This window comes from Nomascus leucogenys, chromosome 19 (assembly GCF_006542625.1).
Source record: "Nomascus leucogenys isolate Asia chromosome 19, Asia_NLE_v1, whole genome shotgun sequence".
In the NCBI taxonomy this organism is placed as follows: Eukaryota; Metazoa; Chordata; class Mammalia; order Primates; family Hylobatidae; genus Nomascus; species Nomascus leucogenys.
The window spans coordinates 40,357,269-40,383,173 of NC_044399.1; the positions used below are offsets into that span (position 1 = coordinate 40,357,269).

Consider the following 25,905-nt stretch of genomic DNA (forward strand, 5'->3'; position numbering starts at 1 on the left):
CCATACCTTTAATACAGACACAACTCCCCACACACACAGGTAAGACCCATCTCTGCCCACAGCATACACACCCATGGCCCCCTACCTGTCATCACAGTAGGTGAACTTCATGTCCATGCTGTGGCGGCTCAGGAAGGTCTTGCTGTCCAGGGGGATGTCCATGTGGGATGGGTGCTGGATTGGTTCACACATGATGATGAGGCAGGACAGCAGGGGCTCCTTGTAGCCACACAGACTATTGTGAGGAGGGCAGTTGTTGTAGACTTTCACCTGGCCCGTGCAGTGCAAGACCTGAGACAGGCATAGAAGGGTCAGATATGGGGCCGAGAATGCTGGGGGTGGGGGTAGGGCCTTAGGCATCCCCCGCACCGCCGTCACCCTACACCTGGGACTCCAACCCAGGCCTGATGTTGCCCTACCTTCCAGGTGGCTGACTTGAGGTTGACAGTACGGCCTCTGTTGGTGACCGTGCACTTCATCCTCATGAAGAAGTCTCGCTCTGTGGACATGTCTTTGCTTTTTTTCCCAAAACCAGAACCTGGATGTGGAAGGATGGGAAGAACCAGCTGAAGTTAGTTTTATATGGATATTCATGGGAGGGGCCCAGCTGCAGTTTTTCTTGGCAGCCTATTGTTTGTATTTTCCAAATATCTGCTCTCTTAGCACCTGTGGTCTGCCTGGAACACTGAGCTCCATCATGGCCTGTGGACTAATGGTTCCCACTCTCCAGCTTATCTCCTCTACTGCAGCATAAACTCCCACAAGGTAGGAGCTGCTCCATCATTTGATTTCCCATTGCATCTGGAACATGGTCAGTGGTGCCCTCCGAGCAGTGACACAACGACTGCCTATCAGCCACTAACTCAGCCACCCTTTCCTGGGGCAGGCCCAGGTCTTCTCGCAGAAATTCCAAGGGACAGTCTGGGTGAGGCCACAGTTACTCCAAGAGTGTAAGCCTTCCTCACAGGTTAGAAATGTCTCTCAGACACTCCCATCTTTCCTTTATAACCTGTCTCTCAGGAGGAATTTAACCCCTCCTGTACCCCATTTGCAAACTGCAATAGCTGTGTTCAGGATACCATGCCATTAGCTTTGTCCCTGAAGTGACATATGTATCAAGGCTCTAGAGAGACCTCTGGTACGAATCTCCTTACAGCGGATTTGGTAAGCAAGTCCACTTTATGGATTAACTCAACCTGGATCATATCCTCTCTCTCAGCAAGAATTAAATAAATCACCAGGACCAGCAATACAGCTTCCTTCCTTATAGTTGCCAAACAGCCTACCGATTCAGAACCATTTTCCACTTTTTGTAAAACAAAGTAATGAAGAGTGCCAGCTGAATCCCACTTGTCTGTGTCTAAATCCTGCCTATACCACCATCTCTGGTACCTACTTTCAAAGATATAATCCTGCCCCCTACCCAGCATCACAGAACAATCTAGAGCCTTGTTTCAAATAGTCACACTCCTTCCTCCAGGAACAGTCACCAGCCCCTGCACTTAAACTTCCAGAGGACCTTGACTTTACTGACATATTCCTGAAGAGTTATGTGTCAAAGGAACTGTGGCACCCTTGAACAAAACTTCAACATCCTTAGGGGACCCCACTCAGTAACAGACTGAACAGTGAATTTTTTTAAAAAAGAGAGAACATTCCTTCATCACGATTATAAAACCATTTCTCCCATACCAAATTATGATTCTTACCATTTTAATTTTCAGAGGTGGGGTTAGCATACAATGAGATGTACCTGTATCTTGGGATCTGGCCCCACCACCAGGACCAGACCAGTTGTTGGGTATAAGGGGGCTGGAGGGATTCATTTGTGGCTGTTGCTTGGGTATTATTGAGGCCTCTTAACTTGCTAACCTCTGGATTCTCCCCATGCTAACATTTGATCTTTTTTTTTTTTTTTTTTGAGACAGAGTCTCGCTCTGTCGCCAGGCTGGAGTGCAGTGTGGCATGATCTCGGCTCACTGCAACCTCTGCCTCCTGGGTTCAGGTGATTCTCCTGCCTTAGCCTCCCAACTAGCTGGGACTACAGGCACCCGCCACCACGCCCAGCTAATTTTTGTATTTTTGGTAGAGACGGGGTTTCACCATGTTGGCCAGGATGGTCTCGATCTCTTGATCTCGTGATCCACCCACCTCGGTCTCCAAAAGTCCTGGGATTACAGACGTGAGCCACCGTGCCCAGACTTGATCATTCCTTCTAAACACTGCTCCACACAGATCACTCCACTCCTGCACAGAAACCTTCAATAGCTCCCCATTGTCTATGGAATAAAGTTCAAGGCCCTCCACCTGGCCTTCAAAGCCTTCCACAATCTGCATCACAGCTTTCTTTTCCTCTAGGAACTCACACTAACCCTTTAGGTCTAGATCACGAGTCCACCCACAGGCTAGCACCTTCAGTGAAGATTTGCTGATTCATTGAGTTTGACTGATCCCAAGTCCTCAATATGCAGATCAAGAGATCTAAAGTTCTACTCAGATAATTAGAGGTCACTTGGCTGTGAATCATGGCACTTGAGAACTGAAAGGTCATTGCCTTTGCCTAGTCCAATATCATCAATTTGAAAAGAAAGATGCTGAGGAACAGAGAAGTAGGGTACTTGCTTCTGGTCACAGACTCAAACTCAGACTATGGTCAGTGGTTGAACTGAGACTAAGAACCCAAAGGCCAAAAGGGTTTCTGGAATAGAGAAGAAATGAGTCTTTGGTTTTCTCAGGCTTTCTCAGGCTTCAAGCACCTACCCATTCAGAACATGAATCCTCTTTTTAGAGAGGTTTAGAAAGTCTGGTAGCCCTCTCCCCATAGAACCAGACAAGACATTGAGCAGCCTACAGGGTGCTCTCTGCCAGTGTACTCTAAGACCCAGGTGGCCTAAGGCCTGCAGATGAGAGAGCAGAGGAGCTGGGTAAGGGAGCTGTGGCAGTGGTAAAAGAGGAGGTGGTTGTAATTCTGTACTTTGCAGGCCGAAATGTGGACTGCAGGCTCAGTCTGTAATAGGGTGGAGGCGAGCCAACGAAGTGTCTGTTTTCGTAGCGTGTGTGGTAATAAGAGCCAAACCTTGTAGGCTTAGCCTCACTGCCTCTATTATTCAGGCTGGACAAGCACAAGCCCCATGGCAGTGACAGGTGAGGTTGTTAAAGAGGACATCTAGACATGTACAGAATCTCCCCAGACCAGTGACAGAATCTCAGGTTTGGAAGGGCCCTTGACAGTCATTAAGCCCCCCTTCTGACCAAAGCTTCAGTCCTCTTAACAATGTCCCTATTCATGCCTGTGTTGAATGGCCACAGTTACAAGAGAGGAAGCTCCACTGCTATTGCAACATGCTTTCTGCCTGTGTGGGTCCTCTCATCCACTGGCACCTGCTGGGTATCCCCATGGGTAAGGTCCTGAATGCTAGATCTTTTTAAACCTCTTCTCCATCAAAACCTACTTGACCTACGTCTCATCAGGGTACCATTTCCTGTGGTAGCTCATCTCCAAAAGTAGCTCCAACAAGCCATGCCTTTTGACACTCACAGCTTCGTGTAGTTTCCTCCCACAATGAGCCAGGGCTGGCCTGTAACATGCTCTCACCAACAAGATGGGGCAGAAGTGATGCTCTGCCAATCTGGGGACAAAGCCTTGGGAAGGTCTGGCAGCTTCCACTTTAGTGCTTCTGGGAGCCCTAAACTGCCACAGAAGATGTCTGGCTACCCTAGAGACACCGTATGGAGAGGGAGAGTCTCTGAGACTCCATGGAGTGAGAGAACGAGTCCTGTTGTCCCAGCATGCCAACTGAGTCCAGGGTTCCAGCCACCTGCCACAAGGTCCCAGACGTGTGTGAGCTATCCTGATCACCCCAGCCTAGTCTGGCCCCCAGATGACTGCAGCCCAGCTGACATCACATGGAGTACAAGACCCACCCGCTGAACCCACAGAACCCTGGGAGATAATCATCAAAGCCCTATGTTTTAGGTGGTTTGTTACACAGCAATAGATAACTACAGTAGTTACTATGAGCACTTTGGCACAGACTAGTTCCTCATTGGTTTGGGTGGTGTCATTTGGCAGAGATGCTTGACTCTTGGGTGATGAAACCTCCTAGAGACAGTGTCCTAACTCAAAGGTGTCCCCTAGTAGTGGGACACCAGGCACCATGCGGGGCCAGCAGGAGCTATTTCTGAGTACTGGATCCTCTCAGTGCCCCAATCTCATCTCACAGGCTACATACTTAAACTAAATTTTTAAAGGACATCCATTTTTCCTGCATCACAAGGGCCACGAGCTGTTTCCCTTATAATCACAGACAAAGGGGAGGCAGATTCCCACCCAGAGGGGGCAAGAAGGAAGTAAACACAATTAAGGATACCATTTTTGAGACTCAGGTTCTCACGAATCTCCTCATGGTCGCAGGGATGAGTGAAGTCAAAGATACTATGTCCTGTTAGCTCCACCTGTTTCAAAAACAAGGTTAGGCATCATTATTCCTAACAGTGAAGTAAAAGACTCCAAGAGGAAGCTGAGCCACCTTCCAGATTTGGAGGCAGGGAGGAGACTGAATTGGGTTTTCTCATAATCCCAGTCCAGTGTCAGGTCCACAGACAGAAAGATGTAATCAGGGACTACTGATGATGACAGAGACTTGGTCTGTTAATGAGTCAGTAGAGAGCTGTCTACCAGGATGGACATGAGCAAAGCCAAACCCAATGCCTGGGGGTGGCAGTGTGGCCTGAGGCATGTGGCCTGAGGTCAGCGAGGGTCATAGTGGGCATTTGCAGGGAGAGGTCAAGTGGGATTGTGGCTAGCACCTTCCACTCATTTCTACCCCCAAATGGAAACATTTCTTCTTTTGAAAGAGATAAAGGAGGGTGTCACCTGTGTAAGTCCCATGAACTTGCTGATGTTTTCTGACAGAAAGATCATGTCGCCATCTTGGGTCACCACGGCAATGAAACCCTCCAAGGCTTTCAGGTACAAGTTGTCCATCTGCTGGTCAGCTTCGGCTTCAGACTCGTTTTCAGAGCAAACTGGAAAGAGCGGGGGGTGGGACAGCTTGCATGAATGTGGAGTGAAAACAGATGTGACTGGCACAGATAAGCATTTTCCAGGGATGGTGCAAAGGAATTGGGTGGACTTTTCTGGAAACGCACACTGCCAACCATCTGAATGTCTGCCTCTCCCGGCAGCAGGCACTGGATGAGCACCACTGCACAGAGGACACCCTGATGGGAGCTGTGAGGACAGTGTGCTTGTTGTGACAACAGTACTTCTGGCACTAGTAACAAGAGCAGTAGGAGCTGCTGTGTGAGTGGTTCGGGGTGGAAGTTTTCCCAGGCTGCCCCCAGCAACCACCTGTACAGCCTGTAGACTCAGCTCTTGTCCCAGACCAAAAAAACCTTTTAGGCCCCAGGCCTTTGGTTGTTATACACAGACCATAGACTTTATTTCAGCCCTCTTCTCCTAGTTTATTATTTATCTCCAAAGACATTTACTTATGAAAATTTGTATTTATCCAGTGCAAACATCAATCAAAGTATGCCTGAATATAATGGTAGTCACAGTAGTAGGAACAAATTTTAGCTGCTAATATATACTGCAATTACTACATGAAAGGTACTGCACTAAGCATGCTATGTAATCTTCACAATGACCTATGAGGTAGATACTATTCTTAATCTCATTTTACAGATGAAGTGTAGAGAGGTTAAGCCATTTGTCCAAAGGTATAAATATTGCAAAGCTAGCAAGCTTTGACAGCTGAATCCAGAAGCCACACTCAATCATTCATAGGCTTTGGAGTTAAACACAGGTTCTATTCCTAGATCAGCCTCCTATTAGGCTATGACTCTGGATAAGTAACAACCTCTTTGGATATCACTTTCCTCATCAGCTGAATGGGAATAACAATTTCCATCTCTGAATTGTAAGGATTAGATAAGCACGTAAAGTGCCTAAAACTGTAACAACAGTAAATTCTTTCTTCTTTCTGCTCCAAGACATGCACCACCCTCAAATTGCTCAGATCCCAGGTGAGGAATATGTAGCACTCAGAGATGCAAAGCTAAATAAAAGTTCAAGGGTGTCATAGCTGGGCTTCCAAGGAAAAGTGTAGATGGGAAGAGCTCTAAGGGTCAGAGGATGAGGGGGTCACTTTGGGGTGATCACAGACAACTAACTGTTCCAAAGAAGATTTGAAGAGTCAGAAAAAACAGATTCCACTCTGTGGAATGAAAGAAGGGCCTTCTGAACCAGATGGGATTGTGTGAACACTGGAAAAGACCTGGAGCAAGCTCCCTCCTAGGACTGAAGAGAGGCCCATCTGGCTGAAGATGAGAATCCATTTCCCAGTCTCAGAGACTGGGCTGGTGAGGCAGGCCCAGTGTCCTGGAGGGGCCTCACATGTCAAGCAAATGTGATTACAGGAGTGCATCTCAAAGCATTGCTTTGGGGAGATTAGTCTGGCAATGGCATACAGAATGGCTTGGAGAGAGTGAAGCGCAGAGGTGCAAAACAGAGTGAGCAGGCAACTGCATTCTCAGCAGGCTGTACAGGTGGTTGCTGGGCAGCCTAGGAAAACTTCCACCCCGAACCACCCACACTTTGAGTGTCCTGGCCTATCTAGTATACCTCTGCTATCTGAAAAATATAGATTCGGCTCTTGTCCCAGACCAAAAAATCCTCTTAGGCCCCAGGCCTTTGGTTGTTATGCACAGACCACAGACTTTATTTCAGCTCTCTTCTCCTAGTTCATTATTTAACTCCAAAGACATTTACTTATGAGAATTTGTATTCAGTGCAAACATCAATCAAAAGTATGCCTCACTCGATTTATAGAACAAGGGGATTAGAGAGTAATTTGTCACTTGCAAACATTAATATTCACTTAACTAAAAGGAGTGTTTCAAATGGAGACTATTCTAAGGAACGTAGAATGCAATTCAATTTATGGGCCACCTGGCCAGGGACACATCAATGCTGTGAAATGTCGTTCGAGGGCCTTTCTGCAAGGACACTGGATTTCTCTTTTATCTTTTTCCTCTAGCCTCTAAATTTAAGCTTTGGGTTACCTGCCGTTATTCCTCAAGAAGAACAAATCCAAATTACAAGATCTTCCTACCAAGAGGCTTCAGTGAAGGCAAAGGGGACCAGCTATCTTTCAGGACACAGGATCAGAGAACACGTCGGCGTCACAGATGCCTTCTGCAGAGGATCACAGTGTCCTGTCCAGGGATGGGCAAGCCTTCAGACCCAAGAGGTGGGTTGTACAGAGTAATGCCCCAGTGGCTTTCCCTCTGTTTTGCTAAAATGGTGAAACAAAATAAGGTAAATTCTTTCGTCTCCACACCCTGGTTCAGGCAGCTAGCCTGGAGAGGGGAGAACCATAGGCCATGGGAATGGCCTTATACCATACATATACGCACACCTGATCCCTGCTTGGGGTTTCTGCTGATACACCTGTTCTCTGCCAGCTAACCAGCCCGCTCAAGTGATGATGCAATGTCCCAGGTGTGGGCGATGCCACTGTGAATGTTAGCTTTCCCAGCTAAAATCTTCATTTGAACAGGGGCTTTAGGGGACAAAATGACTTAACTCAGTGCTTTCAAATTTGAGTATGCATCAGAATCATCTATAGGCCAGGCTAAAAGAAAAATTTCTGAGACCAGGACTGCTACATAATTTGCATGGCCCAGTGTAAAATAAAAATGTGAGACCTCTCACTGGAAACATTAAACCAAGCCTGAGAACCTTCTAAGTGTGGCGCCCTCTAAGACTGCCTGTGCTGCACCCCCATGAAGCTGGCCCTGGATGGGCCCCCGCTGGGTTCCTGGTTCAGTAGGTCTTCAGAGGGAACTGAGAATCTGTTTTTCTAAAAAGTTCCCAGGTGATGCTGACCCTGCTTCTCATAGGACCACATACTGAGAGCTATGGCCTCAACTCAAAGATCCTACGAGTGACCTTAATTAGCCTGTGTTGGCAGGTGGTGACTTATTTTGGAGATGAGTGAGGAGAGGTTTTCAGCGCCACTTCAATCACACCAGATAGGTGACCACCTTCTATAGATACACAGAGGCCAACCCTGTGGTTTCTAGCCAACCGAGAAGATATTTTCTCTTCAATTTCTTTGATCTCAGTGGTAACGCTGACTTCAAAATCTGAAGTAGTCCCAAGACAACCCTATTTGGGTTAACTAGTCCCAGAGGAAATAGTCCTGCTTAAAATTTCCTGTTTTTAACAGTTCCAACACAGCCAAACTGGTTTCCACCCATGCCCAGTGCATTTGCTTCCAGGAGGTGGCGAAATTGGCTACAGCAGCATCGGGTCATCTGGCCTCTGGGAGGGAGAGGGGCAATCTAGGGCCATGAGGGGAAACAGAATGTCTTGGGACTGAGGTCACAATGGCTGGAGGACCAGGAAGCCAGCAGGTTGGCCCCAGGGACCATGCGATGGCAGGGCTGGGACAGGGTCTCTTCCCTCTGTGGAACTAGTTGCCCTCACAGCACCTGCTTATTCTCCTGGGAGCTTCTGAAGGAACCTGGCCAGGTCACTCCCAGCTTGGAGCTGAGAGTGAAAACTGTGGAGCCAGGAGGTAGACCCTCACCCTGGATGCTCACGTCACAAATCTGCTGAAGACCCCTCTGCCCCTTCCCCTATGAACATCGTGTCTTCCCCGATGTACCATTAATATCCAACTCAGTGTTACGGACATGGAAAAATGCACTCATTCCCTACACCATTATAAAGTTTCTAGTGTGTTCATATCTGCTTTATGCTAGGCACAAGGTAATCTGTCCACAAGTGTCACTTACTTTGTGCTCAGTCCTGTCCTAAGGAGAATCAGGAATACTGAAAGGTGTAAGAGCAATTCCTTCCCTCGGAATCGACAGACTGGTGGGGAAGACAGAGATAAACTGCTGTAAGGTGATGCAACAATCCAGCATCAACTCTGGGTCAGAACAAAGTGAGGAGCCCAGAGTAGGTGCTCAATAAGCCACCAACTGGGTCTGTAAATCATCCTGGGCTCCAGATCTCAGTTACTTGCTTCCGAGGACCCTTCAGGGTCTGACCCCAAAGACGAGAGATGGGTCATTAAAACCAGAGGTGCTCTGCTGAGACGGTGCATGCCCATCCTGGGGAGCTAACAAGATTCTTTAATGCTAAAAATAGCCCCGGTAAACAGGCTTTGATGACTCCCCACAGCCAGGATATGCGCGGGCTGAGGTTTTGGAGCACTTTTTCCGGAGCATCGCTCATTTCCTTCAGGCAGCACCGCCCATGTGGGGTGGGACTTCCTGGCCAGCAGGGGCTGTGCATTGGGAGAGAGCAGGCAGAGTGGCAGAGCAGAGTCTCCTGAGTGGTCTCAGAGACCAGGCTGCCCCATGGTGCTGCTGGTGAGAATGCTGGCTGCAATTTTATTCTACCAAGGTCACTTTGCCTCTTGTTTCCTACTCCGAGAAGTTCCAGGACTGCTCTGACTGTTCTTAAAGCCATTCTGATGGGGTCTTCCTGGTTCAGATGTGCTTGGCAGTCACCACTTTGTGATCACCACAGGGGCCTTCCTTCTAAGGCTCTGCCTAAACTGATTCCTCCCCTCCACCTTACCCACGGCCTGGCCCCCAGTCCCCGCCCTCCCGGATGTGCAGACTGCAAGAGCAGTGCCAGTCAAGCCACGGGGAAATCATTCTGGGATGGCTTACTGGATCCTTAGCCATACCTTTCGATGCCACTATTAGCAGGCCTGGGCTCCTCTGATGGCTTTGCCAGAAGGCACTGTGTCCTTCCTGATCTTCCTGGGCTCCCTGAGAGTCCTGAAAGTCCACTAGGAGAGATTCATGCCTTTGTTCTTTGCATATATCTTACCATCCTATCTTGCCTCTCTGTATTACCCTTCATAAGATGTAGTACAGGCCTGGGTTCAGCAAACACCTGTTGACTGACCAGACTTTTTAGTTTAAGTTAAAGGAATGATCTGAACAAAGTCAGTATCTCTAGAAGAGACTGTATATTAGCTGCTCTCACCCATTAACATCCTCACATGAATCAGCTTATTGAGTTCTTTCCAAACAGGACAGAAAAAGGCCTTGATTTGGAGTGGGTGGGACAAAGGGGTGGAGGTAGGAGTGAAAGCCTGGGAAAAGAAGTCTGAAAGTGGGGTGTGAGAGGGCACCAGAACATATATCTGCCTCCACAATTCTTTCTTTGTCCCACTTTTCCTGCATGGAAAGGTCATATCAAGCCTTAAAAACTTTAAAATCACTTGTCTCACATTTTAATATATTTCCCTTAGTAGTCTAGAGATCAGGAAAACATAATCTCTTGTTATAACTGATGTCTTCGCTAAGCAAATGATGATGAATCCAGAATGCAACTGACACTTCTCTTTAGAAACCCTGCTTCATGCTGATCTCCAGGTCCACGGAAAATGCATTTGATTTCGCCATGTATGAGTTTGGGCAAGCCCAAAATTCAATTTTACAATGCAAAGCAAATTTTGTATATTCACTGCGGTTTAATGCCCTCAGAATGCAGAGTTGACCCTGATTCGCTCATGGTTTGCGGGGCTCATCTTGAAAGAGGATTTAAGACAATCAAGTGGCATTTCCACCGATGTTCCTGTAAGAGTGTGTTCTGTCCTCAGCCCAGCGTGGAAGCTAATATCATAAAGCTATTGTTTCAGTTTGCTTCCTGTGATACGAATCTCAATCGGCAGCCCAGACTCACAGCCTGAATTTCTCAACGTTGAGGTTTCCTCTCCAACATTCCCACACAGAACAGCCTACTGTGAAAATCAAAGGGAAACGTGTTACTAAGTAAAGAGAAACTTTTCTAAAGAAAAACCTGGTATTTTTTAGCCTTTTGAACTTTGAGGTATGCAACCAGCTATTTCCTATCACAAAGTGAGCCAAAATTGGTACTCACCTTTGTTAGAAATGCTTAGATAATGAATGTGTGGTTGTTTTGCCTTGGAAAAGCTTGACAACTCTGCATTTTGATAGAAATTGCTAGAAGGTAGGTGAGAGGATAGTAAGAATTTACATTGGGTTTTCTTTTACATCATTTCTCCAGAAGCCTATATTTAATATAAATCAATATATTTGTTTATAATAATTTTTATTTCTAAGCTGTAACTTATTGAAAGCTTAATATGTGGCAGGCTAGAGGATAAGGCCTTTTATATTTATTATCTCAATCCTCAAATAACATTGCAGGGTAAGCACCATTATTCCCTTTGTGCAGGTGAGGAAACTAAAGCTCAAAGAGAAATTTTTACAACATTGCAGAGAAAGAAGGCAGCCAAACTAAGATTCCAATGCAGGTCTATCTGCCCACAAATCCTGTACTCCTCTTCATAATGCTACATGTGTCGGAAAAGCAAAATACGATTTAGAAAGAGAAAGATCTTGTCTTACAATTTCTGAAAATAATTCAATAATCAGTCTAGAGAATGTATGGCAGGAGCCTGGGAGAGAAGTCACAGAAAAGCGGGTGCTGAGAAACCATCTCCTCCTCCCTGGGCTGTGCTCGTTCGGTGAGAACTTCTCCTTCAAGGACACCAAGACCACATGGCCAAAAGTAGAAACTTTTTATCCTTTTCCTTCATTTCTTTCCTTGGGACAGAGAGGACCAGAGCTGACAGGCTAAGGGCTCTAGCTGGTCTAGGGCCGAGCCCAGCCAGAGGGCAGGCAAGTTTGTGTCCACAACTTCCAACAGGCTCTGGAGATGGGATAGATACGGGATGTCCCACTGTGGCCACTCTGGTCCTATCTCTGCGGGTGTGTTTAGCACACAGGGGTTCCCATCAGCACACGAGGGCTCACACCAGAACACACACAGGTAGATGTGCTCAGAGAGCCCAGCCTAACTCGTGGCCTTTTCCAGGCCAACCTTTGAACCACTGAGACGGACAGCCAGGCTCAGGAGGGCAACCGTGGAAAACGAAGCCCTGCACTAGGGAGAAGGACAGGACAACTCTCTGAATGTGTGAGGACCTCCTCCCCATCACACTGGCCCCCAGCTGCCTCTGTTGACCTTCGTTCCCCTACCTTCTCCCTTCCCCCACACCCCACACCCCAGCCCTTGTCAGCATCTTTGCCTGGCCAGGTTTACAAAACGCTCTTGCTGTCCCATGTCTGTTTTCCCATGGACCAAAATTCAAAAGGACTTGAATTCCAGGTGCAGGTTCACCATGTGCTAAATGTGTGACTTTGAGCAGTCTTAACCTGTCTGTGCTTCACTTATCTGTGAAATAAGGAGAAACACTCAACGAGTCCAAATTTAGTCAGAGGCATTCTACAATTAATATACAGGTTGACTGTCCCTAATCTGAAAACCTGAAATCTGAAATGCTCCAAAATCCAACACAACACTCAAAGGAAATGCTCATCGGAGCATTTCAAATTTCAGATTTTTGGGTTAGGGATGCTCAACTGATAAATACAATGCAAGTATTCCAAAATCTGAAAAAATTAAAAAATCAAAAGCACTTCTGCTCCCAAGCATTTCGGATAAGGGATACTCAACCTGTATTACCCCTTCTGGGGCTTTGTGTTGGTGGAGGAATTGGAGTGGGGATGAAAGAAGCAATGATTAATCTGAAGGAATTAATGTCTAAGAGCGAAATCTCAAGTACCACAGCAGGAAAGCAGGGGAGAGGGTTCTCATTGTGGGGAAGGGGCCTCCGTCCAGTCATTAAATCCTCCACTGTCTACTCTTTATATGTAAAGTTGACTGCAACATTAGCCGACTTGGCCCTCAGTTATCCAGGAAGACAAGCCTTTTTAAAGGGAGGGGTGCACAAATGCCCTGTGATGGAGTCTCCCAGCCTTATATCCAGCATTCCAAGCCTTGCCAGGGCTCAGCCCACTGTTCTGTCTTTGCAGCATCTAGGATCATGTATCTGCCATTGTCTTGCATTGTTCTTTGAAAGTATTTATAGAGCATATCTTCCCCCTTGGCTCTCCTGCTCTTGTATGCACATTTCACCCCTTTAGGCCTAGCCCTCCAACCCCAGGCCCACTGAGCTGTCGTCCTATTTTCTGAAAGTCTGTCCCCCATATCCTTCCTGTACTCCAGGGACCAGAATAGTACATTCTGGTCTGGCCTCCCGGCCTCACACTGGATTCCCTCTTTCCCAGAATAGCCACTTCATAACAGGATGGCGGAATCCACCGTCTCCAAGGCACCAGGCTTACTCCGGAAAACTGAAAAACAACCACAAAAGAACCTTCCCTCCCTGAGTGCCTCCCTCATGCTCACCCGTCAGACACTGTCCCCACCTGTGGCACCAGACCAGGAGGGGAGGAGCACAACACGTTGCCCAGCATCCTTACAGAACTGATACCCCTGACGAGAATGTCACATAGGATCTGAAACCAGAAGACTACCCAAGACACCTGTTTCTGGTCAGGACGCATAGGAAATGGTTTCTTGAAGAGTGTAACTGAGAAAAAGCAAATGTTTTGTGAACTTTGGAGTTGCAGAGGTACTAGGGAGGGGAGAAGCAGTTGTTTTCCTGGGGAGGGGTGATGTCAAGGACTCCCCAGTGTGAGTGAGCTCAGCCAGGCCAGGTGCTTTACAGACATCATTTCAGTCCATTCTCACCGACACCCTGGGCAAGAAGTATGTTTAACCCCATTTTATACACGAGGAAACCAATGTTCAGAGAGACTAAGTGATTTGCTTGGCCTAACTGGCTTCTCAGAGGGAAAAGATCATCTGGGCACACCTTCTTGCTGTTCTGGAGAAGGCACTGGAAGTTAAGGATTAGAATGCTTCCTACGGACTCAATCTAGTGTGGAGGATGGGTCTTATGGCCAGATGGCAACAAATTGAGAAGTCAGCAAAAGCCATCCTTGGTTCTCCCAGCCCGTGTTCTCCACAGCCTCTGGGTGCCCATGTTCTTCCCTGGTCCTGTCCTTGCCCTCCTCTCACAGCTGGATTCACGGTGAAGGTCACTGCTGGAAGAGAGATGTTTAACATGAAGGAATAAATCACTCATGATGGTGTTTCTGTGGGTGAAAGTTCTGTAGTGGGGTGACTTTCCAGCTCTGGCAGGAGAAGGGTCCCCTGTGTACAGGAACACGCTGGTAAGGCTGGCATTTGCCCAGCCTAGGGGAGGCTGCTGGCCTTACCTGAGGACAGGAGCTTGTGTGTTCGCAGGAAGCTGATTGCCAGTCGCATGATGGAGGCCTTGTCCAGATGGGAGCTCACGCTGTGGGGCAGAGGCAGCTCATGGGCCAGCTCATAGAACACCTCCGTCTCCTTGCTCCGCCGGCACCGTGCAGCATCCCGGGACTTCTCCTTCCTCCTCTCCGAGCTACTCCTAAGTGGAGAAGAAGGGGTTAGTCCCAGAAAGGTTACTGTCAGCCTATCATACCTCTGGCCAGGACATCCCCATGGCCCCAACCCACGGTGCAGCCACACTCCCCTACTAGACTGATCAGGGCTCACACCAGTCATCTGAGCCACACACAACCTGCTTTGTATTGTTAGCTCTGCTTTTGTGTGTGTTGGTGTCTTTGCAACCAAAGTCCTCCTCTTGCATTCCCTGTGGAGGCTAGAATAGGGCTTCACATGGGTGGAGTCTGGGCAAAGACTGGCTGATTAAATTAACTACCAATGCCTGGGACCTGGCCCTGGAATATCTGGGGATAGGGGTGAATGTCCAGGGATGGAAAGAGAAGGGTAAGGAAGCTATGGTCAGTGGCTCAGATGGCTTTGTCAAGGGCTCTGGAGAACAAGATAAAAAAACTGCTTTAAGGTTCTTTTTCTGCATAAGACACAATCAGAAAAAATTAAGAGTAGTACTGAACCCTAGGTCCCACTTCATACCAGAGAGTGATTTCCACAGTAAAAACTGAAAATGCCATTACAGCCCCAGAACAGTTAGCCACACACCCAACAGTCTAGAGTACCAACGTGCATTCTGTCAGGGATTAAAAAGGAGTGGGCACAAACATTTTCTCTCTAAGCCCTGCCAACATAGGTTGCCAGGCTGTCTCAGCCTCATTCTCCTCTTTGCTGCAGGATGGAAGGAAAGATGACACGCACTGAAGCTTGCCTCTTTCAGAAGTCCTAAAGAAATCCTGGACTTTCTTATAAAGTCCATGGCAAGTTCTCACACAGGCATGTTTAAAAGCCAGAATGTTTAGACTGGAGTTCTAACTTCTCTGCTTGTTAGCTCTGTAAATAAATCATTTAAACTGCTTAGCCTCAGTCTCCTCATCCGTCAAATGGTAACAATAGTGCTTACCCTACAGAGTTAATTGTGAGGACTAAATGTGATCATTTATATAAAATCTTTAGCACTAAGCCTGTTCCAACTGTAAGCAACCAAATGTTAGCTAATACTAATTAAAAAGATGGCCATGAAAAGACAGTCATGAGAGTTAAAAAGTTACAAAACAGTACAGGACAATTCTATTTTCATAGAAATGTATTATACATAATACTTCCTATAAATTATACAGGAGCAAGGCTAGATGTGTAATAACTATTATTATAGGTATCACAGACATAGTGCTTACAAGGACTGTTTTAAACAGTACTACCTTGGTTTATTTAAACTCACACAACTGCCCTTGGAAGTAGGCATTATTATTATTATTATTATTATTATCATTATTATTATTATTATCATACCTAATTTACATATGAAGAAACTGCCCCGTAGAGGCCAAGTAATTCACCTGTGGCCTCCAGCAGGTAAATGGGGAAGTCAGGCTTTGCACTGGGCAGGTGGGCCCCAGAATCATGGCACTTAACCACCAATGACTGTCCTGTCTCCTTCTACTCACAAATGTTAGCAGTTGCAGGGTAGTGAGGTTACGGGAAGTTTTTTTGGTTTTTATTTTGCTTTGTAATGCTTATCTATATTTTCTTGTGTTTCTATAAATAACCTATATTGCATATTTAATAAAGAAACAAGTATGTTTTTTATTTTTTTAAAAAGCATCTAAGCCAGGCATGGTAGTATTTGGACCTGTAGTCCCACGTACTTGGGAGGGTGAGATGGGAGAATCACCTGGGCCCAGGAGTTCAAGACCAGCCCGGGCAATATAGTGAGACCCCGTCTCTATAAAAATATAAATAAGATAAAATAAAAAGGCATCCAGCGCAGTTCATAGGTTTCAAGGCCTCAATCCAATCAGCTCTAGCTGGCTCGCTCTGTCTTGCCATCTGAGATTCCAGAGGCTGTTTCTCCTTTTGTTTGGCTTTGCAGCCTGTTATTTGGACAGAAAATCTGTATTTTGGGATGCATGGAATGAGAGCATGCCTCTCAAATCCCTCAAGATTTGGGGCAGAAGCACTGTTTTGATTTTACAACATACTTCATTTAAAGAGACAGACTATCCAGCTCTGTGGATGGATTAAGCGCCATATACTCGGATTAAAGGATGAATTGTCCAACAGCTGTTGATGGTCAAGAAGAACCTTCAGAAAAATTGTGAAATGAGTGAAACTATTTTTCTTGTCCTGTCTCCCTTCTCTGCTTCCTTTATCTAATCCCTGTTTCCCTCTCTCCCTGACTTCCAACCCCCAGGACACCTACCCCTGCACCCGCCTTTCCCCACCTTCTCAGGACTTGCCCTGATTAGACCTTTAGTGGCAGTTTTTATATTAGTCCCTCCCACTTGCATTTTAATCCTGACCTGATTGTGGAGAAAAAGTTAAAGAATTGCAAGTATTCTGGCACGGGAAAGGAAGATGGGAAGAGGGCAGGATGCTGAAACCGCACACATCATGCCTTTGGGTCAGGTGAAAGATGCTGGATTTCATTCTCTAGCACTAACCCTTGTGCTCTCCAACAAAAGCGTCATCAACACATAACCTCGTCATCAGGGGCCAAGGGAAGCCATTCTGAAGCAAAAGCAATCCCAGCACAGGCTATGGCATTAACGCCAATATCTGCATGCACAAAGCCTCCCTCTGCCATCGGCCCCTTCCTCGAAGAAGAGGCAGAGAGGAAACGCCAGGTCGGGAAAAGGCAATCTGGAGTCAATGCTCTGACAATGGCATCTGATATGTGAGTCTTGCTGTGCTTTTTGTGCCTGGTGCTGTACCAAGAACCTTTCATATATTAGCTCATTATACTCTCCCTAACAACAAAATAAAGTAGGTATTGTTTACACAGTTTAGAGATGTGGAAACTGAGGCTCAGACATAATATGTCATTCACCCAATGTCACAAAGCCAACGCCTACATAAGCCATTGAAGTGTTTATAGTCAGTGAGCAGACACTTAGAAGTCCTGAAACACACAGGGGATCCCTATCTGATTCCATCCTTGCAACCAAGTGAGGTAGGCAAGACAGGTATTGTCACTGTTCCCCTTTCACAGATCTGGAAACAGACACCTGAGCAGGTAAGTTACTTGCCTAGAGCAATCCAGGTAATCAGTGGCAGAGCTAGGGCTAGAACCCTGCTCTTCCTAGGCAAATACTCTTTTCACTGCTTAACTGTAGGAGATAGTGGCTTTGGCATGAAATAAAGAAACAGCAACACCTTAACTTCCAGAAAAAGGAAGACTGAGAATCTTAGGCAGCCTCTTGGTTCAAAAGTCAGGGAGGTGGGATTTCAGCTGAACCTAAAAGGACACATAATAATGCCTTTACAGAAAGCACTTTTTCTTAACACGTTATCTCATTTGATTCTCACAACCCTGAGAGATAGAAACTATCATCTCCATTTAATATGAGGATGTGGAGATTTAGAGAGATTAAATAATTTGCTAAAAACATTGTCTCAAACCTAGTTCTTCTGGGTCCAAGATCAAAAGTTTTTCCATTGGCAGCAAGGAAACTATCATTTACTGTACAACTTTGATGTTCCCTGTGCTGTGTTGATACTTTCCCACAACCTGGATGTTCACACATACTTTGGGAAGAAGGGCTAATACTTTTTTAAATACAGTGACAAAAATTTCATGAGGGGAGCCTCATGTCTTTAAGTGAGCACCCATTCACCTTAGGATAACACCTGGAATGTTAAGAGTAGGACTAAGAACCAGCATCAGAGTTCAGATGGGGTCGGAGGGGGAAGAAGGGACTAAGTGCTGTGGGCCTTAGCAGACACAGGTGCTGGTCACAGTAGTGCTGGGAATGTGGTGGAATGTTATCAGATGTGGCTCTGCAGTGCTCCATAAAAGCAGCAGGTCCAACCCTGCCACAGTATCTATGTATGCCGCAGGTGGAGAACAAGCTGTTTCTATTTGTTTTGGGTTGGTTTTTTTTTCCCTGGACATTTTAATATGCACAAATTTATAGTTACTCTCCCCAAGGTGGAAACTCACATTCTGAAACGTTTGATCCCAGCTAAAGTTAACAACCGCTTAAGCACCAGGCAGCCAGTCAAAAGATAAAACAAAACTGAAATGTCCAAAAATTGTCAGCAGAGATATGCTACAGTTCATCCAGGAAAAACCTCTTTGCCCAGAGCTTCGTTATCTTAAAAACATCTTAACTTTTAGGTCATTGCTCCAAGCATGGCTTAAGGATCGCTACTTAAGTCATGAATCTAAGGATGATCTGCTCTTGGTCAAGATGATCTTGGTTCCTGACTTCCATATGAACACAGCTTGGAGTGAGGCCCCAAGATGTCTGTCACAGACAGAGGGGTTGGTTGCCTAATTAGCTAGACTTTTAGAGTGATTAGGACTCACATGCCTAATGCCTGTGGCCATTCAGGTATCAAAACAATATGCCTATTACCCTATAAGGTTAAATAGCTTAGAAACAGAATGGATTTCAGCAGGTAAAGAGATGACTGACGCTAATTAAGCCAGCTGGGATCAGTCTATTGGTTGGTGGTGAAATTCTAAGCTGGTGCCAATTTGCAAGAAGCTGAGAATGGAGGAAATAAAGGTCAAATGCAACTGGGAGAGGTCTAGTGACACTTCCATGAGGCTTGTGGCTGCTGTACAGGGGCTGCCTGATAGGAGAAACACACCCAGCTCCAGGTTCCAGAGATGAGGAAGAGTCACTGGTCCCCATACTTATTGGGGCAGTACCAAAGTCGGTGGTTCTCAGTTTTGCTGCTCACTGGAGTCACCAGAGGAACCTTAAAAAACAGATGCCTGGGCTCTACCCCCCAGAGATTCAGATTTAATAGGTCTCAGGTGAAGGCTGGGCAATGGGAGTTTTAAAAGCTCCCTATGTGTAGCCAGGGCTGAGGACCACGGTTCCAAAGCAGCCAGTTTTTAAAGGAAGGGTGGATGGGTGGGTGTGTGTGGTGGGGGGAGGCAGATGGGGTTGGACTTAAATGTTTTTGGAGATGCAAACGGCTATGTCACCTTTCTCAAAGAGTAGGAAGAAAAGGAAACACATTTATTGAGCACTGGGGCCAGGTGCATTTAATAAACAGTCTCATTTGATCCTCACTTAAATGATGCAGTGTTATTGGCCCCATTTTTGCAGAGCAGTGGTTCTCAATTTTAGCCTGCATCAGAATCACCTGGAGGACTTATTAATACATAGATTTCTGGGCCTGTGATCATGTATCTATGGAAGACTGATGCCCAGGTCCACTTCCAAAACCTAACCACACTCTTTCCCTCTACCATGCACTGTGTCCATATTCACTGCGTCCAGCAAATTTGAAGTCACCATCATGAGCCAGTTATTTATCTAGGAGTTGGTGTGATCACCACTGTACCAGACGCTATGGCTAATAGGAAGAGGGAGATGAAAATAATGAGACATCTGAAATAGATGCCACACACAAGGTGGCTACCCTTCAAAGAAGCCGCCTTGGGAGAAGCCTATAACTTTATGCTGGTAGGTGGCCATTGCTCTGTCTTTTGGGAAGTCTTTTTAGAATTAACTTCAGAGCCACATAAGAAAATCAGTCACAACTCTTCAAAGGACGCACTTCATTTCAAACCCCAAACAATATTATCCAGTTTACCCACCCCGTTAGTCACCAGACTTAGCTGTGGATGGATTGTGGTTGTTTGATAGGATAAAATGTGCCCTCAAAAGATAAGACTTTGCCACAGTTGAAGGTATTGAAAAGAATGGTCTTGGCTCTGAGGGCCATTCCAAAGGAGTGACAAAAATGTTTCAGATGAAGGCAGTGTCCCAGTGGGCAGTGTTCTAGATACATTCTGATGTCCAAAGGCTGCAGTGATCAGTAGGGGAATCTATCACAAAGGGGAGGAAAGGTATCAATGTTCGATAGTGAAAACAGAAAATAGGCCAGGCACAGTGACTCATGCCTATAATCACAGCACTTTGGGAGGCTGAGGCAGGAGGACTGCTTGAGACCAGGAGTTTGAGACCAGCTGGGCAACACAGCAAGACCCCATCTCTAAAAGAATTAGAAATTAGCTGGGCATAGTGGCACACACCGGTGGTCCCAGCTACTCAAGAGGCTGAGGCAGGAGGATTCCTTGACTTGGGAGCTCGAGGCTGCAGTGAGCCATGCAACACTGCACTCCAGCTCAGGTGACAGAGTGAGAACTCATCTCAAAGCAAAATAACAAAAAGTTACAAATTCAGAACAGAAAATATTAAATTAGCAAATTCAGGAGGAGCTGGCCAGATCAGACAGACTTTGACAAGAGAAAAAAGGCATTAATATGCTTTAATACACACACCTCTCCTGAGGGGCATGGTCTCTATCCTGAAAGAGACCACAGCCCATCTGGGAGATAAGACTAATAATCCAGACTAGTATATCAAAAGTCTACAAGAGGGGACAAAGAAGAGAGAAGACAAGAGACTGGAGTGGTTAAAACAGGGACAAATGCTTTCACTTGCCACTTCCCTGAAAGAGGAATCCTGGAAAGCATCTCATACCTCAGCCTCCCAACCTCCCCTCCACTGGGGCTGAGCCTCCAGCTCTCTGACCTACTCTGACGGTCTGTGTCCCTGAAGCAGAGGGCCTGGACTGCATTCAGAGCTGACAGTAATGTGTGGGGCTCACCCAGCGTGGCCCTCTAATGGTCAATTCTGCTTGGGTTGACTGGAGATACTTATCTTCTGGGCTTCTCAGCCCCAGGCAGCCTTGTAGAAGAGAGCAGCAGATTCAATTACTAAGCAGCCCATCTGGGGCTCCAGATAACCCAGCTCCTTACGTAACCGGAGGACACGTGGACTCCCCAGCCCAGCTGGGAAAAGCTGTGCATACACAGGAATAATGATAATGAACTGTCCCTGTGCTTAGCTTCATCAAGCCCAAGCCTTAGTGGGTGCCAAGGTCTGAATGTTTATGTCCCTTCAAAATACTTATGTTGAAATCCCGACTCCCAGTGTGATGGTATTTGAAGGTAGAACCGTTGGGAGGTGATTAAGTCATGACAGTGAAGTCCTCATGAATGGGATTAGTGCACTTGTAAAGGAGGCCCGGGGAACGCTGTCACCCCTTCCACCATGTGGAGACACAGCTATGAACCAGAAAGTGGGCCCTTACCAGACAATGAATCTGCCGGCACCTGGATATTGGACTTCCCGGCATTCAGAACCATGAGAAATGAAACTCTGTTGTTTGTAAGTCACTCAGTTTATGGTATCTTGTTGTAGCTGCCCAAATGGGCTAAGACAGTGGGGCATTCTTTTTTCTACATATTAGTGAATAATACCACTTTACATTTGGATCACACATTACAGTCTAAAACACTCATGAGTGAATCTGGAAATCTGCAACTAAATTTGTAAATTTCACACAGTAGGATAGGAAGAGCAGCTACCATCATTCCCATTTTAGAGATAAGGAAAAACTGAGGTTTAGAAAGGTAATGGGAGTATGTGGAACTGGAACAAAAGCCCCGAGTTCTAGCTTTTTCAAGGCCCTGTGAACAGAGCGCCTGCTGACAAGCAGCACTGGACATGTGGCACGATTAGAAACAGACCTTCATTATCTGTCCATCATATAACCTAGCTTTTCCCAACACATAATTTCCTTTTTAAAAATGCCTTGGTGAAGATAAGGGTAATGCATATTTAGTATAAGCAACTTCAAAAATACAAAAAGGTATGAAGAAAACAAACTGAGATCTCATTGGATTTATAAATTAATACTTTGCTCTTTTTACTTAACAGGATGTCCCATTAAGAATTCTTTCAAAATATTCATAATAGCTGGCAATATCACATCATGTGGCTGAACCACAATGCATTTTACTATTCCCTTATTGTTTTTCAGGTACAGTTTCTAATTTTTAGCTGTTATAAATAACACCATGACAACTACCTTGGCATCAGGTGTTGCTTATTTTTTACAATAAAAGATATGTATCCAGCTTGCTGCCAGCTCCCCATAGCCACCTCACAGTGACCCCACCCCCACCCCATGAAAGCTGAGTTGGCAGATTTGGCAACATTGGCATCCTCAGGACCATAGCCAGCATTACTGAGCACAGAGCACGGGTCACAGTGCTTCAGAGGGCAGTATCAGAGGGAAGGAAAACAGAACGTGCAACAGTCTCAGCCTTGGAACCAGGCTCAGCCTCCTTTCCCCATGGCCAGCTCTCTCTAGGCTGCTTCTCTTCCTCATGCATATGCAGGTCAAAGCATCTGAAGAGAAGACCAGCTGTGCTAAAACTGGCGGCTTCCTTTGACTCTAATCCAGTTCTGAGAAGGCGGCCACCCTTGTTGATGAGCAGGACCTCTTCCTCCATTGTAAAAATAAAGTGTTCTTTCCATCTTTCCCACCCCTCATCTTATCCACTGCAGGGATGTACAGAGAAGACTCGGTGCTGTCTTCACTCATGAAAAAGCGGGGAGAAAGCCAGCGGATGCAGGAGGCATTTGCCTGGCTCTCCATTGCTCTCTGTGGCCTCTGATGTCTGCCACTGCCTGACCCCTGACACCATGCAGCCTTCAGCTAAGGGACTAATTAACCTCCACAAGCTGAGATACTGACTATACAACTAGGAAACAACCACATGTGACTCTTTCCGGTTAGTAAAGAACTCTCAGCATATTGCTTCTGTTTAATCCTGAATCAATCTTGCAGAGCAGGTGTATCACTCCCATTTTACACATGAGGAGACAGACCCCAAGGATGTTAGTGGCATGCCCAGCCATCACCCAGTGATGGAGCCAGCACTCAAACCTGGATCATTTGACCCTAAATCCCATATTCTTGATTGTAATTGGGTGACCTTCCCTACAAGGCCAATAAGCAAGTCCCTCAGGTTCAAAAGATTTAGCTGAGCTGGGCATCTTGAGGGTGAAGCCTTCTAGGATACTAAATCTGATGAGCTTTTTGAAACATACACTTGGTCTGGGAAGCAGCAAAGTGAGACACGCTGGCCACCCTTTTGCCTGAGGCCAGCCCCTCAGCTGGCAGACCAGCCCCCTTGGGATAGTTCTTAGCTTGGAAAAGTCTGTCTTTAAAAGAAAAAGAAGAAAAAAAAAGGTTTGTGCTTTGCTTGCGGAGTCTACAGCTGCCACAGGTTGTTTCCTTCTCACCAGACTGTTTTCTTTGGTGCCACCTCTCTGGGCTTGAAGGTATTTCCCCACACCCAGGCTGTTACCAGATCTGATTTAGATTTTTTCCTTAGGGCTTCTACCCATCAGCAGCCTTCTTCCTTTGGATCTCACAAGCTTCCAACAGCACAATCTGTGGTTTGGCTCAAACCCTTCTGCCTGTGCTGCCATCATGTTCCTACAACACTGCCTTCAGCTAAGAAAACTGACAAAGAAATTGCACAGCAGTAGAATCAAGAAGAAAAGGCCTGAGATGTAAAACGGGTCCTCAGCATGAAGCAAACTCCGTGGGGCAAGTGGGGAGCAGTTTCCCGCCCACACTTCAGCCTCTGGGGGGACTTAGCTCCTGCTGCTGCCCCTCCCACTCCCTGCCTGGAATATACTCTCTCCATCTCCTAGGCCTGTCTGAATGAGGCTCATGTTTCAAGATCTCCCATGCATCCGTTTCCCCAGGAAGGCCTCACCTGCACTGACTTCTCCTCCAAGTCCAGTTTCAGAGGTTACACATGCACGATTCGGCCCTGTGTTGCTCTCCCTTAATTTCACTTCTGTGGCTTCTGTCTCCCTAACTGGACCACATACTCTTCAGGGAAAGAACCCCACACCTGTTCTTTTGGTGTCCTCTAAAGCATCAGTAGTACAAAGTGGTACAAACTGGAGACATCGGATAAAAAGCACTTCAATGACTTCAGTTCTGTGGATTCCTCAAAGCTGCTCACCGTTCTAGATCTTTAAGAATTCTAATTCAGCTCTTAATTAGAATAGACGGTTTCCATCTGGGAAGAGTCACCCTGCAGACACTCAAGCTGTGTGTATGTCCGTCGGTGTTTTGTCACCTCTGTGAATCAAATCTGGGGTCTGAACTAGTGCTGCTGACAGCTGCCTATGGAGTCACCCAGAGTGGCACTTCCCAACCTTTGCTGTGGCCAGGAATCACCCAGTGATCTTATTACAGTGCAGGCTCAGTAGGATCTGGGCTGGAGCCTGGGATTCTGCCTTTCTAACAACCCTCAGATGATGCTGATTCTACTGGTCTGTGATCTCACACTTTGAGTAGAAAGAGACCCAGGAACACGTGTGATCTTGAGACTGAAGATGCCATCTGGCAGGGTTAGTGCTGCCTGATGCCATCCTAATCTGAGGCACGTAAAGTCCAACAAGTCCAATCTTCTCTCTGGCCAGGAAGAATCCTGTTCTCTTTGTATCTTTCTTTATGGAATTTTACTAAGCCCTACATTAATGTCCGTCTCTTCCTTCATGTCTTCCCTATCTGTATCATTTTATTCCTTCCTATTTCTTCAAAACCTACCCTTTAGGACCAGCTCAAGCCCTACTTCTTCCAGCAGTGTCCCTGGCCCCTTAGCAACATTCTCTAGGGTACTTCCTGCCCACATTACTCACAGGCCCTTATTAAAGGCCTCCCTGTCTTGGTGGCTTTTCTATGCAAACGTCCTACTCCTATAACTGTACTGTAAGTACCGGGGGAAGGGCACAGACACAACATCTTCCACTTTTGTGTATCCTTCACTGGAACCTGGGCTAGGGCAGACAAACTGGGTAAATATTTGCTGATTGTGAAAGACAATCAAAAATGCCCTTTGCTCTTTTCCTTTCCCTCTCAAGGAGGAAAGAAAAAGTGATCCCAGCTGCCTTGGCCTCCATCCCCAGCCCAGCCTCGCTCCTCTCCCAGGCGCTGCAGCTGGGGCGGCTTAGATTTTATTTCACTCTCTGCAGCTCCTCTTCCCTTCAGTGAAGAGTTAAAGCATCGGGAAGGCTCCTTCCCACTTGGAAATCTCCATTTCCTCCTGCAGCGTGAACAAGAGAACTCTATGGACAGAGGCTGAGTGAGCCAACTGCGCAGGGAGTGAACTCACTCTGAATGGGGCTGTTCTAACACCCGCCAAGTCAAGTCATTAAGATGCCATCCCCGAGGTGCAGCCCCCAGCGTCACCTCTGGATATCCATATCCTCAAGCCTGCCGGCAGAAAGGATGAATGGCGAGCACAGAGCTGGTGAAAGCAAGCTCTTTCATGAGCAGGGCGTGAGAGGACCTCTCCGGCTCCTCTAAGGTGGGGGTGGGGCGCTTCGGAGTAGAAGTCGTTCCTCCTCTCTCCCACTGCCTCCTCTACCACACCGAACTAAAATTAACCCTCAGATTTACAGGGAGTTACCCAAAAGATTGCTCCACAAAAGGCAACCAAGAAGGGGGGTGGGTAATAACATTAGAAAAAATATCTGCAATGCCAAAAATAATCACTGTGTCATGAGAAAACAGAGCTGGACTGCCTCAGAGGCCAGCACTGGGTATATACAGGAAGGAGGGGGCAGAAATTCCCCTGGCAGTGTCGTCAAACATTCTGGATGGAAAAAGGCGGGTGGGGGGTGGGGGTGCGCATAACCGGGACAGACAGTTGTCAGAACTCTTTTCAAGTACAGAATATGATTTTAAGGGTCACTTCTCTCTTCTTTATTTCA

The 25,905-nt window shown here is 46.6% G+C and overlaps 1 protein-coding gene across 1 annotated transcript in view; it reads right to left on the minus strand.

Annotated features, from left to right (window-relative positions):
- Positions 1–25,905, minus strand: part of EPAS1 (endothelial PAS domain protein 1) — an 89,378-nt gene that overhangs the window by 25,659 nt on the left and 37,814 nt on the right. Inside the window, exons 2-6 of the mRNA XM_003262806.3 lie at positions 14,131–14,321; positions 4,877–5,028; positions 4,371–4,455; positions 420–538; positions 86–291 (exon numbers count right to left, since the gene is read on the minus strand). Of these exons, the coding sequence (XP_003262854.1) occupies positions 86–291; positions 420–538; positions 4,371–4,455; positions 4,877–5,028; positions 14,131–14,321 (753 nt within the window). The remainder of the gene's footprint in view (positions 1–85; positions 292–419; positions 539–4,370; positions 4,456–4,876; positions 5,029–14,130; positions 14,322–25,905) is intronic.